The sequence below is a fragment of the Thalassophryne amazonica genome, chromosome 19 (assembly GCF_902500255.1).
Source record: "Thalassophryne amazonica chromosome 19, fThaAma1.1, whole genome shotgun sequence".
NCBI classification, from domain to species: Eukaryota; Metazoa; Chordata; class Actinopteri; order Batrachoidiformes; family Batrachoididae; genus Thalassophryne; species Thalassophryne amazonica.
Window position 1 is genome coordinate 62,044,765 of NC_047121.1, and position 19,530 is coordinate 62,064,294.

The window sequence follows — 19,530 nt, forward strand, 5'->3', positions numbered from 1 at the left end:
CGTTGTTCCCCACAAGTGGAGAGAGTTGGTGACAAAGCACTGAGACCCTGCACTGAAAAAGTGAACCGTTGACTCTTAAATTCTGAAATTTATTCCACTTAAATTCACTAGTTTCTCTTAAAATGTGTTTATTTATTTATAATTTAAGGTTTTAACCATGTTATAAGTATACTTTGAGAAAATCGAATCAGTTTAGGTGTAACAAACGACAGTAATTTTTAAGTTACAGGGACTCTTATCATTTGTTGTTGTGTTGTGTTCTGTATTGTAAACCTTTTCAGGAGAATGGCCCAAGCAGAAGGTCACCCCTTTGAGTCTGGTCTGCTTGAGGTTTCTTCCTGAATATAACCAGAGGGAGTTTTTCCTTACTACTGCCACCTGTGTGCTTGCTCTAGGGGTTGGTAAGGTTAGACCTTACTTGTGTGAAGCGCCTTAAGGCAGCTTTGTTGTGATTTGGGGCTATATAAACTAAATAAATTGAATTAAGTTGATCCCAGTTTTAGTTTTTTCAGTGTGTAAATGATATGTTTTGATTTTGATTGCATAAAATAAAATTGTTAGATGAACCTAAAACTAAACAGGTCATCAACCATTAACACTCAAATGAATTAGGTTGAGCCAAATTAATTTACTAATAAATATTTACCCCAAATTGTGAACTTCATTTAGACAAAATTAATGAGTGTTAAAAGTTAGTCATTCATTCATTTAACTGATTTAATTTACTCAAGTTTTTGCATTGTTAACTTATCTTCAGTTCCCTCTAACCATCCATGCTGCACTAACTCAGCAGCTTTTATAACTTATTGAAGGAGGCTGTTCACAGGTATTTCAGGTTTTATGTATCGCAATCTGTCTCTATTTGTGGCAGCAATGTTCTTGAAAATCACACTGCTGTGGTAATAAAATGAGACACATGACTATATTGCTGCCAAGAAAAACAGCACTAGCATTTCTAATCACCACACTAAATGTATATCTGCCGTCCATCTCTATTCTGAAAAGTGAACCCAGCAACAAGTGCCAAAATTGCGGCCGGCCAATTGAATCTGAATTGAATCTTGGATAATTGCTGCTCAGTGAAAAGTGAGCTCTCCCTGAGGAGTTGGTTGGACTCATGTGGAGCACTGTAATCCAAAGTGTCCCTCTTGCAGTACTGCTTTGGCTGTGGTGGTACTCTGTTCTTGATGCTGTGCTGCCTGCTGATTGATTAAAAATGTGTTTGTGGTGGCAGCTGCAATTGGAAGGCATCACTTGTGTAATTGCTGGAGGTGTTAAAAATCAAGAGGAGGGGATGGAATAATGAAGTGAGGATGAAAGCTCTCTCTGCCAGTATCTCATATCTGTTAAGTGCTTCTCATTGAGTAATTTTGTTTATGGATAGGTGTAAAGTGATAAGTTCAGGGGCTACGTGTTTCCCAAAACAGTTTGAAGATATCAAAGTGAAAGGTTTGCCTTTGGTGGGATGAATGAAACTGTGACGGGAACAGGGACGTCTGCAACATATGTTAGTGCCATATGAACTGTCTACAACCATAACCAACATGGGTCACAACTGGCAAACATCCAGGTTGAATAATGGTCTAGATTAGATTAGATTAGACAGAACTTTATTAATCCCTTGGGAAGACTCCCTTCAGGGAAACTGAGGTTCCATCAGCATTGTATAGCAGCACACAGGGAAGAAGCACAAAGAGTATCAAAAGTGAAAGTAAAAAAAAACAATTTGCAACATAAATACCAGAAATACTGCTTGCGAGGACAGCAGATAATTTATCTTCTCTGTAAACTGAATTATTTTTCTGTCAAGCCTGCAATCCTTTGTTGTTTTTATCATTGTTGAAACCCATTGATAAACCCAGTTAAGGCTGGGTTTCAACTGTTTCACATAACCCTAACCGGGGAGGGGTCTGAGACACGCTTTGTCCCCTGTTTACAATGGGGTACTCAGGTCAAAGCAGTTTCAGCCTTTTGTTCATGGTAATGAGTCATTCACTTCATCAGGAGAGTCGTCAAGGGAGCCATCAGGAGAGGCGTCCGTCCCATCATTAGGAGGGACAGCTGCCCTGTCATTAGGAGGGTGCTAACTAGAGCACAATTGGTGCTAATTAGAGCTATTGTTTAGTCACTAGCCTATAGCAGTCTGCCTCTCGGTAGGAGGGGTCTGGTTAGGTTTAAAACTCCAGCTTTTGTGGCTTCTGTTTATTCTTCTCTACAAAACTCAAGACAGAAGTCAGACTACCAGAGCAAGAATTTTAGCTGAGGAAGCTTCTGCGATTAGAAGCGAAATGTCCTCGCGTCAAGCAGCCCAGTCCAGTCGAAGATTCAAGCTTCTCTACTATGGAAACCACCTGGACAACTGAGAGGCTACACAGAAACATTGCCTTCACATTGTCGATTCTTTGGTGACCGGGATTCGTGCTCAGTTGTCTTTTCTTGTGATAAGAAATATGTATGATCCTACATTTCTCAAAGCAAGACTTCTCTCACATGTTAGCCTGCACTAGCAACCAGTAGACTATATACAGGGGAGCATCCACTGGTTTCTCTTATTTCTTCGGTCTAACAATCATGCTGCAAAATGTGATAGGCAGATAAAATATGTCCATTTTGGGCCACTATATCAACATGGTAGCGCAACATGGCGCTCCCATGTAGATGTAAAGGGCTCATCTAAGCATATGAAACACACTGATTCATTGTACTACATATATTTGAGTTCTACTAAGAAACATAGACTGTACACTATACACTGTAGCTTTAAGTTTGTAAAAATGAAAACTGTGCAGCAATAATGTCTTTAAAAAACCTTGCATTTGAAATCATCTGTACTGTTGTACTAAATATATACTTAAGAATATGATGTCCACAAGTCCTCCTCCATGTGTTGCAGTAGTAGTAATTTTCAAGTACCCTTCTACTTTCTTCATGAGGATGTGTTTTGTTGTTCTCTGAGTTTTAGTATAAAGCACTGTCTGATATATTATTCACCTTCCAAAAGGATGTAAAAGATATTTAAACTATTTGAAAAAGGTTTTGCCGAGAGGAAGCAGACTGGTCGGGATATTCATTACACATTATGCTGCCACGTGATGCCTTCAAGCCCAAAGGCTTGTGGCTTTTGCCTTTATTTCATAGGATGGATGTGAACGGAGATGAGAAAACAATTTCCTCCGATGATGAACAGTTTAATCGACCAGAAGCACTTAGTGGGCAAACAACAGGACTTATCTTGAAGAAATGGAGAAAAACTTTTGCATTTGAACTGACATACCATAAAAACCACTGTGGTCCATCAGTGTAGCTCTAGACAAGCTGGATTTGTTTGTTGTTGACAAAAGCAAGCGTGTACAACAGAAAGAGAGTCAGGTGTTGGAAGGCTTGTTTGCTGAGCACAGCAAAATGTTGCTTCAGCCTTTTCTCAGATGCCCTCGTAAATCCTTCTGCAAGTTACACTTCCGATGGCACTCCGCTGTCTCAGCACCCGTCACACACTTGATTGACAGCCTGCTGTCACTCACTCTGGAACAGCAACAAACCCGAATAAACCAAACTGACAAAGATCTTAAAAATGCAATTAACTAACTGGAATTTGTGTAAAGTAAGCAGCTGCGGCTGATTGACTCTTCGTGTTTTATCCCCCGAATTGATTTTTCTCCTTTGCAGGAAACATCTTCTTAGGACGACCAAATGTGCAGAATACATCACCAAAGCATAAAAGCAGTTGTGTGCAAAGGTTTGCATCCCCTTCCTTTGAAATGGCAAAATGAGGAAAACGGACACTTTGGGTTTTGATCAACACAATATGTATGTAACATCCATTCAGCTCAGACAAGTAAGATGAACAGAGTGTGTATCCACTCATTGGAACAACCCCCCACTCCCTTTTTTAATGACAGTTGCTTAGATGCACACCAGATTTTCAAAAACTGTCATCCAGCCCCTCGCCTGCATCTTGATATCTGTGTAATGGACCAAGTAAGGGATTGCCTGTTGGGGTGGAGACCTTCTGTGCCCTACTATACCTATGGTAGCCATGAAGAACCAACAGGAACCCTGACCACAAGATAGCTAACGGAGCTCTGGTGAAACAAGAAAGGCAGCTCAGGAGGAGGAGTTGATGGATTGTAACCCAACGGCTGTGAAGGTGGATAAAGGCTGCAGTAGGTCCCAATCGTCTGGGATTTCCTAGCCATAAAATCAGGCTAAGGATCTGTCAAGGACCATGCATTTGTTGGCGTGCACCAGCATCCCCACGTTAACCCTCTGGGAATGACACCATCGTATATGACGGCTGAGTACAAGTTTTACTAAATTATAAATAACTTTTTAATGATATGAGATAGAAACTTACTTTTTTGCTGAAAAGCCCGCAGACTTTCGAGCCAGCCATCCACCATGTTTATACTCATCATAGAAGCTATGTGATGATGTGCGCAATGTGAGTGTCCAATCAGAATTGGTGCACCATCACATGGTTTTCCAATATCCAGTTGTAAGGCAGAGCAGTCTCACATGGTAGACCAAAGATTGTTTGTAGAAGCAATGTGTTACTTACTCTTTTACATGTGAATGCTGTCTGAATAGGCCTCTGCTGCTGGCTCCATGTACAAAAGCACAGCATTGCGCATATGAATGAAGGAGATCAGCATAAGAGGTCTTTATTGTTACAGCCTTAATTTTGTATATTCTTTTGTACAAGATCCCAAACTAAGTTTATAACGTTAGTTATAAAGTAATAGCTGTTTATTATAGTTTTCTGTGTGTTTTGAATAAATGTGTGGAAAATTATTTTCTGCTTTTTTCCTTTCTTATTTCTGATTGTAAACCTTTATTACACTTAAACACAACTATAGCATATATATTCTGAAAGTACAGGTTGTCCTGAAAAAAGAGACATACCACTTGATTGTGGGATGCAGGGTGAGCTGTTAACAGCAATAATAAAACATTTATGCCAGGCGAGTGAACTGTCCAAAAAATGCCCTCGGACCCCAGAGGGTTAAAAAAAAACCACTCACAGGCATCTCTAAATTGTTCCCGGATGTAGAATTACATTATCCCATCCAGGAACTGACCAAAAAACATTCTTCCTCACCACCGATGGTTTGCCGTGATGATGATGGAATGATGCACACCGTAAATTAAATTAATTCCATGACCCCAACATATTGTGCAAAGCAATAAATGAGTCTTCATGAGGTTTTTTTCTCATTGGTTCCTCATCTTATTTGTGACATCTTTCCTGAGTTCTGTAAATGCACCGGTTGACCCACAGTAACATTTGTTATAGGGAATTATCTTTTTTTAATTCATTAATTATTTTACACATTCATGCAGTGTTTTTTGTTTTTAACATTGGTAGTTACATGACAAGGCATCAGTTTGAGCAGTTCATGCACTCGGCCCATTGCCCGTTTCGTCAAGCCTCAGGGAAGCCCAAAGTGGACCTGTCTGAACAAATGTTTCAGCTGAACCACACAAGCGAATAATGCCTATTATACCACGTCCCCGCCCCTTTTTGTTCTTTATATAACAGGCTTCTCTTTCGCTCCACTGAAAATGCGCTTTACTGTGAATGAGCTTGCGGCTCTTGGTTTCTTTCCACAGAGTAACAAAAATGACTCTGACATTGTTCAGAAAACAGCTGATTGCTGCGTCCTTTGGAAGAGGATGCTGTCCTCGGCAGCTGATACGTTCGGTTGATTGCGCCTCTGTGAAGTCACTTGGAAGAACTTGAAACAGCTGCTCATTTTATTTTTTCCTTGTTTTGTTCTGTGCAGATGGTCTTGTTTGTATTGCTTGTGTCCATTTTGTGCTCAGGCATGAGTAGCATCCAATCAGGTGGTGGCCTTTTTAACGTGAGCGGAACAAATCTTTGTGTTTTGTATGCATCGGGTCAAAGTGTTTCTAGTCTTGGTGTAATCTCAGAGTTCTATTTCCCTCTTTGGGAACCATTGATGTGAGATCATTTCATGAGGCATGCTACTGACAAAATATGTCTTCCTTACTGTATCTAAGCAAATTACATTGTTCAGTTGAAAAATTGGACCAGACTGAAGTGCACATGAGATTCTGCATGTCCTAATCAGGGACCAATATTTTGTTGGGTCTTCATTTCGCGGTTCAGGTCCAGTGAGTTCCGGTCTTATCACCTCAGCCTTGGTTCAGTGCTTCAACATGCCAAAATGCACCAAGTGATATGAGTATTGGAATGTTGATGTCAATTTTATAGCATTGCATTATTTTAACAACTAACATCGTATTCTGAGGTACCAGAAAGGAGAAGTTAAGAAGAAGGTAGAAGAAAGGAAAATGACTCAAGGGTTTAAACAACAGATTCAGAAGAAGCAGATTAGATTCACCTCACACAGAATTGGATAGCAATGACAATGAACACTATTTTTTATCTTTGTAAAAACAAAAATGAAGAGCTCTTGTCATTTCTGCATGTTTGTTGCGCAAATCTTTGGAATTCCAAGTTGTCCAAGAACTTCTAATCATGTATACCCAACCTTTGTTGTTGTTGTTTTTACACAGCTAATCTCAAAGAGCGTATCTCACAGACGATGGTCAGCTGGGCCCAGGAGTGTCACATACAGGATCCAGAGTTGGTCCGTAAGATGTTCAGCCTGCTGAGGAGGCAGTACGATAGCATTGGGGAGCTGCTTCATGCCATGAGGAAGACTTACACCATCAGTGCCGCCTCAGTCCAGGACACAATTAACCTCCTGGCCTCTCTTGGTCAGATAAGATCCTTGCTCTCTGTGCGTATGGGGAAGGAGGAGGAGAAGCTCATGATTGATGGACTGGGGTAAGTTGTCTCTTGCTTTGCTGTTTGTGCTCCAGTCACAGGAGAAGATAGACATTAAAACATCCATCCATCTGTTGAACATCTGATGTCTTTGCAGTTAGATTGCTCAGATATCTTCTTTAGTACATTTGAGTTTGATCACATTTGGTCACGGTGTAGTTGGTTGTCCTAGTGGAAGTGTGATGGAGTTTCTGTTAAAAGTTTGAATGGGTTAGATCCTAAGTGGCAGCGCTGTGTGGTTTGCACAGTTTATATTCTTTTGGGTCGTGAAGAAGTGGCGGAAATGAGATTTCTTCACAGGATCTGTGACTCACAGTGAGCCACACAAGAAGCTAGTCAAGTTTGTTCGAGTATCTGATTAGATACTTCCTATATGCCTCCCAATGGTGGTTTCCAAGAGCATTCACCTTGGGGAAGGCAACCAGAATATTATGAAGAAACTGTGTATCAATCGCACTGGAATGTCTTCTGGGATTGGGCTACCTTACTTTCTGCCACCTACAATCTGGCTTCAGATAAGTGATGGGCAGCTGTATGGGCAGAATAGATGGATAGATAGGCAGATGGATGAATGTTGACTTAAACTCAACAAACAGTGCAACTCTACCCATAAGTGAATTTTGTGTCACACATTAATCTACCCATGTTACATTCTTGTGACCACAACAAGGAAATTTATCTGATGTAGGGATGAGAATATAAAAATAAAAAAATCGTTAATAACAAAATGACGTTGATCCATGATCATGTTGATCCATTTTGAAGTGTGAAGTTGAATCAATTTCTTAATAAATAAGTAAATACACTTCCTATGCATTTCTGACATAATTACACGTGAGGAACTTTTCTATATGTCAGTGTTCATATTCTGATGCTATTACAACATTGCAGAGACTGATGGTGGAAGAACACTGAGGTCATGCTGATTGATGTCAAACACATAATATAACCAAAGAAAAAAAACATTTATACAATGTCACCATGCCCACTGGGATGTGTCCTTCATTCCCTAAACAATTTAATTTCTTAAAATGCTGTTTGCTGTCGGTGTAAGGATATGTATTCTATAACCAATGCCGGGCTCGTAATTCAGTTTACTAATTTGAATCTGGGCATTATGTTATGCTTGAAACTCCTGAAAATGGTGTAATTTGACTTGAGTGACTTCAGACTCGATTTTTCAGCTTCAGGATCTAAATTGTCCAATTCTTGTAATACATTCTGTTGTGCCATGGTAGTAGTTTGTGTTTGTCACTGACAAATATAAAAATATCTATTATTCTCAGGAGAGTTTTGAAAAAACAATTTTCCATGTGCATTCCCATGATTTGTGATGGGTAGGATCCTACTGGCATAACTAAGAGCTTGAATTTTATTGTGTATTACGTTTTGTAATGAAATAACTTTTTTTTGTACAAACATTTCATGATTTTTTCCATGAATCTGATGAAATACTCAAGCCTAATGATATTTAAGGCTTAGTTTACCTTATAATAATTGTTTGTTGTGAATTTGGTGGCACTCAAGTCAATTGTAATTTAAGGGGATTGGCTATGTTTTAGTGAATGAATGTGTGAATTTGAAAAGGCACTCTAATATAGGACCCTAGCTATATTAAATAAATTATGTTTGATGTGATTTGGGTAAAGCCCTAATGGCAATTTGGGCATTAGGTAACATACTGAATGAATGATGTGAATAAAAAAAAGAACAATCAAGATAGTTCTAATTTAGGGATTAGCTAACACTTTAGTAATTAAATGTTTTGAATTTGGGAAAACTCTCAAGCTCATGCTAATTTAGGGGTTTGCTAACACTTTAGCGATTTAACTAGTCGTAATTGAGTTAGTTTAACTTAGTTTAGTTTAGTTGAGTAATTTAATTTAACTATCATTACTGTACTTTTATTGCTTTTATTATTTTAATTCTATTTTTATTATTCGTAAGGAGATGTGCAAGTAAAATTTTCATTACACAGTTAAACTGTTTTTCTGTGTATGTGACAGTAAACTTCTATTTAATATTTGTTGTAAATTTGACAAGGCACACAAGGTAGCGCAAATTTACATTTTAGCTAGGATGCTATAAATGAAAGTTTGTTGTAAATTTCATTAATCTCTCAAACTAATGGGAGTTAGCACTTAGCACAATTATGAGTTTTCATGGATACCTGGGGTTAAATTGTGACCTTTATGTGGGATTCACTTTTTTGGGAAATAGTTAACTTATGGGTTAGGGTTAGGGTACCAATAGCTTTTGCTTCAGCCCATGCCCTTTTGGCCGCACCCAATTGGGAAATCGAGTTGTTGTATTTTCTTCTGTTGTTGTTGTTGTTGTTGTTGACTAGAAGGAGAGAGAATATTTCACCCGTATTGGCTTCTCTTCATTGGCTCCCTGTTAATTCCAGAATAGAATTTAAAATTCTTCTTCTTACTTATAAGGTTTTGAATAATCATGTCCCAACTTATCTTAGGGACCTCATAGTACCATATCACCCCAATAGAGCGCTTTGCTCTCAGACTGCAGGCTTACTTGTAGTTCCTAGGGTTTGTAAGAGTAGAATGGGAGGCAGAGCCTTCAGCTTTCAGGCTCCTCTCCTGTGGAACCAGCTCCCAATTCAGATCAGGGAGACAGACACCCTCTCTACTTTTATGATTAGGCTTAAAACTTTCCTTTTTGCTAAAGCTTATAGTTAGGGCTGGATCAGGTGACCCTGAACCATCCCTTAGTTATGCTGCTATAGACTTAGACTGCTGGGGGGTTCCCATGATGCACTGAGTGTTTCTTTCTCTTTTTGCTCTGTATGCACCACTCTGCATTTAATCATTAGTGATTGATCTCTGCTCTCTTCCACAGCATGTCTTTTTCATGATTCTCTCCCCTCAGCCCCAACCAGTCCCAGCAGAAGACTGCCCCTCCCTGAGCCTGGTTCTGCTGGAGGTTTCCTGTTAAAAGGGAGTTTTTCCCTCCCACTGTCGCCCAGTGCTTGCTCACAGGGGGTCGTTTTGACCGTTGGGCTTTTTCTGTAATTATTGTATGGCCTTGCCTTACAATATAAAGTGCCTTGGGGCAACTGTTTGTTGTGATTTGGCGCCATATAAATAAAATTGATTTGATTTGATTTGTTAGTAAGAGATTATCATGTTGGTATTTTGTTTATGTGCATGCTGAATAAAACTTATTCATTCATTCATTTATTCATATGGATGATGTGCGTGGTGGCCAATTGGTTAGTGCACTCATTTCCAAAATGGAAGGTTCTTTGTTCAAGATCACCTGCGCTCACTCTCAATGCTTTCTATGTATTTTTTATCTTACCATCTTGTCTGTTTGTCTCTACATCTGGAGTTGGTCCCCGGGTGCCGGACTGTGGCTGCCCACTGCTTTTAGTGGTTGGATTGTGTCTAACTGTAATTAGGATGGGTTAAATGCAGAGGACAAATTTTGTTGTATGTATGTATGTATGTATACAATGACAATAAGACTATATTATTATTATTATTGTTGTTGTTGTTATTTGGTGATATTTAACAAAATTTTTTCTTTTTTGTTTTGTTTTTGGTTCTCTACAGTGATATCATGAACAACAAGGTCTTTTACCAGCACCCCAACCTCATGAGAATATTGGGCATGCATGAGACTGTCATGGAAGTCATGGTCAATGTGCTTGGAGGAGACAAGTCCCAGGTTTAATGATTCTACCTCTATATTTATGTCTGCACATTATAAGCCTGACACAGCTTTCATTGTGGTGCAGTATTGTTGACCGAGAAAGTTTGTTATGGTCCAGTTATCGTTTGTGTGTAGACTTTGGCCGACATTAATGAAGACGCGGTCCCAGTCGGTGAGCTTTTCTTAGGCTGACAGCAGCGGATTCTAAGACGAAGGGTCAGAAAGGGCAAAATGTGGCTAGCTGGCAGTGTATGAAGGTGTCAGGCCTTTTTAGACGTTAATTAGGGCAGACGACATGCAGGGGAATTCATAGTACCCAGACTGAATGAAGCCATTAGAGTAAATTCGGGGCCCCGGACTAAACCAGCAAGCTCTCCAAATCCAGCTGCATTAAAATTACAGTTGCTTTGAGCGACAATTTATGAACATCACTACAATGCCAAGACATGAAAATTGTCTATTTGAATTAATTGCAAGATACTCAAGAATTTCAGGTGGAGACATGTTGTCTCCTTGTGGCAATGTTTTTCTTTTCTCTCTTGTCTTTGTCCACATTGTCCACAAAGACAGCATATTGTCCTTAATTGTTTTTGTCATCTTCTAGGAAATCGCCTTCCCCAAGATGGTGGCTAGCTGTTGTCGCTTTCTCTGCTACTTCTGCCGGATCAGTCGACAGAACCAGAAAGCCATGTTCGACCACCTTAGTTACCTGTTGGAAAACAGCAGCGTGGGTCTCGGTGGGTAAAGTTCAATGTTTATAGCATTATCACTCATGCAGGGTGTGTGTGTGGGTACAAACACAATTCTAACATTTTCTGAGTCTTGGAAACAAGAATAAATTATTTTTGTATTCTGGTGCCAGAAAACACTGGAAAGTGGGAATGGTGACACCACGGTTCCAGCTACGGTGGGCAGCGCCGGCAGTACCGCCCAGTACTGCAAATTTCTGCCCGGCTCTCACGTTCAAATTGGTTGTCCCGCCCACCACGGATTCACAAAACAGGAACTGAAATGTTGCTGAAAAATGTACCAATTTGATCGCATTTCAAGCTTATAGAGTCGTACTTTTGTTTTATTTTGCAATTTCAACCAAATAATTAAACAAATGAGAAATATATTTCTCATTTTCTTTGTATCTAAGCGCAAACAGCAAAGACAACAGCAGTCAGGAGCTTTCAGCGCTCTGTGGGGCCGCAGTATGCTGAAAGCAGAGATCAGAGCTGACAGAGATGCACTCCGCTCTGATTTAAAGGGAAAAAAAATCCTCCGGAAAAATGTTTCATAATCCATTGTTGCTTCTGTGTCGGCAGATGCTGATAATATACTCAGAAGGTTATCATTTATTTTACAGTTTAAAGGCTCCCTGTTTCCAAAAAGGTCAAAGAAAAACAGACGGTGATGGCAATTATGAGGTTATATTGTTAATAATACTATTAATAATAATAATAAATGATAATAATAATGCTATCCAACTGAAACATGTTGGAAAAAACTGTCATGGCAAAAACTCTGCCAGCTTCACAGGATTAAAAAGGAACATTGTGTCATTTTTGAACAAGAGTGCAAATGCTATATGCCCATCAAATATCAATGTTTTTTAACCTTTTCAATGTTATTTATTTTATTAACTTAGACTTTGACAGAAACATTAAAAAAAAAACTTTGGTATTACAAATATTACAACATAAAAAAATTTTTTGTCTATTCTTTCTTTCAATGCATCTAAAACGACTCAAAATTAGTTACAATAGGGCTTGCCAATAGTGTTTTAGATGTATAAAACCCTATAGTTTAAGTGGGATCTACCCCCTTGACCTCCGCTGGGGCCCCAGGACCCCCGGCCATGAGTTGCGATCACATAATTTATCCGGCACTAAAATGGTTCGAGCTAGAACCCTGGGTGACACCATTATGAGTGGGAATGTTTTTGTGTAGGCTCTGTTGTCCAGGTGGTTTCCATAGTAGAGAAGCTTAAATCTTCGACTGGACTGGGTTGCTTGACACGAGGACGTTTCGCTTCAAATCGCAGAAGCTTCCTCAGCTAAAATTCTTGCTCTGGTGGTCTGACTTCTGTCTTGACTCTTGTAGAGAAGAATAATCAAGAAGTCACAAAAGCTGGAGTTTTAAACCTAACCAGACCCCTCCTACCGAGAGGCAGACTGCTATAGGCTAGTGACTAAACAATAGCTCTAATTAGCACCTATTGTGCTCTAGTTAGCACCCTCCTAATGACAGGGCAGCTGTCCCTCCTAATGATGGGACGGACCCTCTCATGATGGCTCCCTTGACGACTCTGCTGATGACGTGAATGACTCATTACCATGAACAAAAGACTGAAACTGCTTTGACCTGAGTACCCCATTGTAAACAGGGGATAAAGATTGTCTCAGACACCCTCACTGGTTAAGGCTGGGAGTAGGGGAAAAAACTACAGAGGATCTTCAGACAGCACAAAATCCCAGTTTACTTTAAACCGGTTAACACCTTGAGACAGAAATTAGTTCACCCTAAGGACAGGATCCCTAGTTACAAAGAGAGCAATGTAGTGTATTCTATCAGATGTCAGGAAAACTGTAACGAACACTACATAGGTGAGACTAAGCAACCTTTACACAAAAGGCTATACCAGCACCGCAGAGAGGTCACCAATGGACCTCAGTCTGCAGTTCATCTCCACCTTATAGACACTAACCACACTTTTGAGGACAAGGAAGCTAAAATATAGCCAGAGAGAAGAATGGTTTGAGGAGGGGTCAAGGAGGCATTCTTTGTGAAATGTTTGAAACCAGCCGTTAACCAGGGAGGGGGGCCACTTCAAAAATTAAATTCATGAGAAGTAATTTATCCTAAACTTATGATCTGTTGTTTTTTCAAACTTATGCAAAAACAAATCTTGAGGAAAAACTGCAGTATGCGATAGTTAATAATTATTAAGAGCCTGTTCTTTCATATTTATGAATACATTTTACCATATTGCAGTTGTTTTTTTAAATAACACTCAACCTATCATTCTTTTTGAGTTCTACACATGTGGTGATACCTTATTTACACCAGGATGTTAATAAAATCAATGCTGGCTATTCTCAGAATAAAGTACTTATATCCACAGTTTCAAATTGCATGTCAAATGGTGTCCACTTTATGGTCTTCTCAAAACATTAAAATTACTGTTCTGGATGCTCAGAATGCATCTGAGCTTATCTAGAAACCGTTGGCTTCTGGGGCCTAAAGCGGCCCCCAGATCCCCGGCCTACGGGCTTCGGCCCTGCGGGCCTCGCACTTTGTCCCCCAATGTCTAGTTCTAAATTGAACCCTTGGCTCTCTCTCTCTCTCCTCTCTCTCTCTCTCTCTCTCTCTCTCTCTCATATATATAATATACTACTGCAGTTCATATAATAAAAAATCAATAAATGTCACTTAAGGGTTTTCCATTTCCATTGTTTAAAAAACATCTCTTGCCACTGTTTTACATTAAATTTTATTCCAAACAGCCTCTGTAAATCTTGTTATCAGCTCTGCATCTTCTCTTTCAATCATGGACTATGAAGTCCTGCTTTAATGTGATAAATCGCATTCTGTGGCAGTCACATTGATCAGTTACTTGACATCAAACTGTCACTTTACAATCTCACAGAGAGACGCGGAAATTGATCAAACGCACTCTGCAGTAAACACATTTATCTGAGTATTGTATTTCACAGTCTTTATACTGACATTATGTCTGCTTTGTCAAGTTAAATTAATGTAAATGTGATATTTAACATTTGTAGATTTACTCACTGTTCCGAAAGGGTCATTTTTGTTTATTCATTTATTTATTAGTTTGTTTGCTTCTCCCACAGAACCCTGTTGGCTTTGGGCTGTCGTGTAGTCCAGGTCAATCCTAACGCTGAACACTCCCTCAAAAGAAGATGAAACTTCCAAAAAAGTGAGCATATTTACATCTAAATGTCCACAGTTAAGATGAGAAATCCTTAACTAAATTATAGCAGATTCATTCTGCCATGGTATGTACTGTTTTCTATAACGATTTACTGTATGTCAGGCCATAAACAGTGATGAAGAATCCTGGTGCATTTACTGTCCATCATATCCATGACTGAGAGGAGATTGTTATTTAAATATATCTGTTTTGTGATCTTGGTTCTGCAGCTACATGATGTCCAATGGATATAAACCAACACCGTTAGACCTATCGGACATAAAGCTGACACCAGGTCAGGAGCTGCTGGTAGACAAACTGGCAGAGAACGCACACACACGTATGGGCAAAGGATCGCATCAAACAGGGATGGACATATGGCATCCAGCAGGTATACGATGAAATATTTCAACTTTCTAAATCTTGAAAGTGGCACTTACATTAAGCCGAGGGAACTTCCCACTGCAATGAGCAAGTACTTTAGAATAGAAACACGGACTGCAGCAGACTAAAGGGAGGATTTCTTTTTATTTCATTGTGGATTTTAGTTTTTAAACTTTTAATTGCATCTATTATGAAAAGCATTTTGTGCTTTGTTTTCCCCTTTAAGATGTATATGATTGTGCTAATTGGTTTAATAGTATTATTTTGTGTAATTATAAATTCAAGTGGCTTATTCAGTCTGTAAAACCACTTAGATCATGAATCAGACTGAAGGCTAAACACAAAGTACAGCGGCTTTTCACAAAGCGCATCGAAATCTTTTACCTGAACAAAGTCACTGGTTTGGTGATGATGATACTTTTGCTGGAGGAAGCACCACGTGTTTAGGGCCTTGGTGCTTGTGGTCTTGCTGACTGGTGTGAGAGCTAGATGATAATCAGTGATCTAATGTGACAACAAAGTCTCTTTGAAGGATCCTTGGGTATCCCGGAATGAATTTGTGCCAACCAAACAGTTGCTTGGTCTTGGATGAGGCTCACCAATGACATTTTGTCTATGTGCCACATGTCTCTGGTCAGATCCAGCATATGGGTGCCTCAGTGGTGAGGACCACAGCAACTGGAAAAGACCAAGGGCAAGCCCACATTTCACCTGCCTGCAGAAGATAGGTAGCTGCTCTCGAGAGTTGGAGATGGACCGATTTTTCCACCATGCAGACCAAAATCGGTTCCATAGCTTGGTAGATACAATGACATGTGGCACTAGTGCATAATGACTTGACCTGAGGACTGAGAACTTTCAGGTGTTCATGACAAATATTTGGCACTGACATCTTGGTAAGCAAAAGTCATACATTTCATTTTCACACTTCTTAACAGAAAAATCTGAAATGGTACCATTGTGGTTATAGGATTCTTGGGGTCTATTTTCTACTTTCTGTTCAGCATTGGTATTTTGTGGGTCCAGCAGGGTTACAACCCACAAGGTGTTCCCCTAAAGCTGAGTGAAAAAGAAAATCAAAGTGTATCTGAATCTATTACCAACGTTTGTTTCTTTTGAAATGAAGTCCGTGCAAAACTTGACAATGTTCAACTGTTAACCCTTTAACTGCTCAGGGTTTCAGGTAAAAAAAAAGGCAGAATCTTTTTAGGATTTTAAACAAAAACAGCCGATCAAACAAACCTTCTGGTTATTGCTCAGCCTGTTTTTCAAGTTAAGCCATAAAAACGCGCCTCAAGGTGTAGTAATGTGAAACTTCTCCAGCTGCATCTCAGCCACATGGGAGCAATGCTATGGAAAAGAACCAAGAAAGATCAGGAAAGAATGAGCGTCAGCAAGCGATAGTTAACTCTCAGTTACCGACACTAACAACACAGCTGTAGCAAACATGTACTTGTGTGAATAAGCTTGATCGCTTGTACTTGCCAACAAGTAATGACTGAGGAGGAATCATTGGAAAGCAAATTGTTGCAGATGTATACACCAAAAATCCTCTTTGACTGCTTCTGCTCCAAGCAGGATCTAAAGAAGCGGAACCCTCTTGTTTTCCTTATCTTTGCTGGATGAGCGCACCAAGAAGTCCAACAGGGACAGCTGCGGGAGGCTATACGCACTCTGATGGCTACGGCTACAACATTGAGCCTACAGACCAGGAAGGCGGTGAGTCTGGACCATCATAATTCCCATTATTAGGTTGTACTTGATTGTATGGTTAAGGGGCTGCTGGTATCCTGTAAATTGTGTTTTAGTTCAGTAATGTCCTAGGGATATGAAGCGTGGCTTTTCTGCATTACTTTCCTCAAGACACGACGGGATAAATCCACTGAACTTCCTGTTGGTATATACAGTAGATGAAAACTGGGATATATTAAACTAAGGATGTCCCATTCTGAAAAAAACCCTTAAATCCTACCCAATAAAGGGGTCTTTGATTGGTCAGTATGGTATATATTAACCCTCAAGTGACCAAGCTATTTAGCGACTGTATATGGCAGGATAATTACAGCATCAAATACAGAAGAACTGTTACCAATGCTTTAACACAAATCCCTGTGAACCCATCAGTCATCCTTTGTGACAATCATGAGCTATTTTCATCCCACTCTGCATCAAGAATCAGTCCCAATGCTTGTGCAGCTGTAATCTTGCTATCCTAGGTTTGTTGGCCATACTTCCCTATGTAACAGTAAGTATAATGATTAGAATTGGCAAAATACAATACATACTGAAGCTATGATGTTGAAAATCTCATTAATGTTCCTGGAATCATAAGTGCCCTGCACAAATTTGGATTATACTTGCCACATGGATTGACGTTCCTTGCAAAATTCTGTGAACAAATTAGGAAAAAACTGTGCCAAAAAAATATATCCCCGGGGTCATAAACGGCCCCACTCGGTCACTTGAGGGTTAAACCTAATTCAATTTTTAAAAAAGTTCAGGGAAATAGCCCCATCTGTATGTATTGACCTTGGTTCTGCTCCAAGTACTTCGCCACATAGCCACAGTCACTTGACTGCAACCAGCCAACAGTCAGACAGTCTTGGAGAGGAAAAGTCTTATTTTAGCATTAACTAATTTCATTTAGTAAGCATTTATTAAGGCTATGGGGTTGACATTCATGAGCTTAATCTGCTCTCTACTTAGTTGTATTCTAGTTTTTGTATTTGTTGGTTGTATTTGGAAGATTTTGTAAACTTAATATGTGCCTCAAGTAAAATCTTGACCATACAACATGTTTAAATTTTGTTTCCTTCTGGTACTGTGGTCCCCCTTTGATTTGTAGGACAAGTTATTGAGCGTCTCAGCATTGACAAGATCCGCTTCTTCAGAGTAGAGAGAACACATGCGGTGAAGACTGGGAAATGGTACTTTGAGTTTCAGGCTGTGACAGGGGGGACATGAGAGTGGGGTGGGCCAGGCCCAGATGTAAGCCGGATGTGGAACTCGGCACAGATGAGTTCGCTTTCGTCTTTGATGGATACAGGGTAAGGTGATCTAAGACTAAATATCACCATAGGGGTCATGGTTTTTCTTCCATTGTTATGTATCACTAATCACAAGATTACAGAAAAGAGTACAGATTTTAGGAACCTTGTTTTTACTCCGTGAATAACACATTTGAAAACCAAGTGAGAATGCAATATCTGGGACCCTTGTAGAACCTGTAAAGTTATTAGGAAATTTGAAAAATAATGCTTCAGAAAATGTTAATCTGACATTTTTTGCAGTCTTTGTGTAGCAAATGTCCACAAGTACATTTTTACTAATACAGTCCGGTTCATAGGTAAGTGGACTCTGTGAATTAAAGCAAGTAATCTGTGCTGCAAGCACATCTTGATAGTTTCATTTCACTTCCGTAGTGTGTATATACTCTAAGAAATAAAATGTTGAATTTAATTGATAAAGTTAAGGTATGTTTTTCCACATAACATTGTCAATTAAGTGCAAAAACAACATTGTAGTTTAAAGTAATTAAATCAAATGAAACATTATTAGTTAAATCCCTAAAATTAACAATTGCAAGTATATTGAAAATATAGTATTACATATTAAACCCCCGTGTTTCATTTCTTAGAGTGCAGAGGCAAATTTATAAGAATTTTGTCAATGTCCAAGTTTATGGACCTGACCATAACTCAAAAAGTAATAGAACCATTTGGGTTAAAACTGGGTAAAATTTGTGTGCCCATCTGCTTGACCAGAAATACAATTTAATCTTGTTGTGCTTTGCTTTATTTATTTTGCTCCTGATAGCATGGCCAAAGCAGATGGTCACCCCTCTGAGTCTGGTCTGCTGAAGGTTTCTTCACATGATCAAAGCACACGTGAGGAAGTTTTTCCATACCACTGTTGCCAAAGTGCTTGCTCAAGGGGTGGAGAACATTACACCTTCCCCATGTAAAGCATCTTTGGGCAACTTGTGTTGTGATTTGGCAATATAAATAAATACATTGAAATTAAATTGATTGAAACTGATCCTGGTCCTGATTGTCCACTTGTGATAAATTTTAGTACTTGCCGTCTTGTTGAAGTGAAGTAGTTGGTCACTGATCACTTTTTGCAGAGAATATAAAGATCATCAACCCACAAGTGAAATAAGTAATGCTGTGACAACTTTGCAGTCAATACCAGAACAGCAATTGATGATCATTCTTATGTGTGCTTGTGCATGTGCTGCAGGGTCACTGTCTGAACATGGGCAGTCGTTTGTTTGGCCGGTGCTGGCATGCTGGTGACGTGGGGGCTGTATGATCAACATGGAAGACAAGTCCATGATCTTCACCCTGAACGGAGAGATCCTCATTACTAGCAAAGGCTCTGAACTCTGCTTCACTGACTTTGAAACCGAGGATGGTGAGAAACCATCTGATTCCTTTTATATGAACGTAAGGTCAAAGAGCGAGAGAATGACAACATGATTGACGAAAGATTCGTCTGTCCCACAAATCCTCCAATCGACTTTTAATAAAGCCTTCACGTGCAGAGCAGGAACATTAACCTAGAATGACCATGCTGGGCAGATAAGTGAAAAATAAGTGGCCCCCCTGTAACAAAATCACCCTTACTTAATGTGACACTTGTAAATTGCTTTTTAGGAAAAGCTGCATTGATCCCCCCGCAGCTGCACAAGTCTTAATTTTCTCCTCCATGTGCTTTTCCCTCGCTCTTCTTTTCT

General features: G+C 39.5%; 1 protein-coding gene across 1 annotated transcript in view; it reads left to right on the forward strand.

Moving 5' to 3' along the window:
- Nucleotides 1-19,530, forward strand: part of LOC117532313 (ryanodine receptor 3-like) — a 323,993-nt gene that overhangs the window by 172,016 nt on the left and 132,447 nt on the right. Inside the window, 2 exon segments of the mRNA XM_034195633.1 lie at nucleotides 2,766-2,796; nucleotides 6,591-6,610. Of these exon segments, the coding sequence (XP_034051524.1) occupies nucleotides 2,766-2,796; nucleotides 6,591-6,610 (51 nt within the window).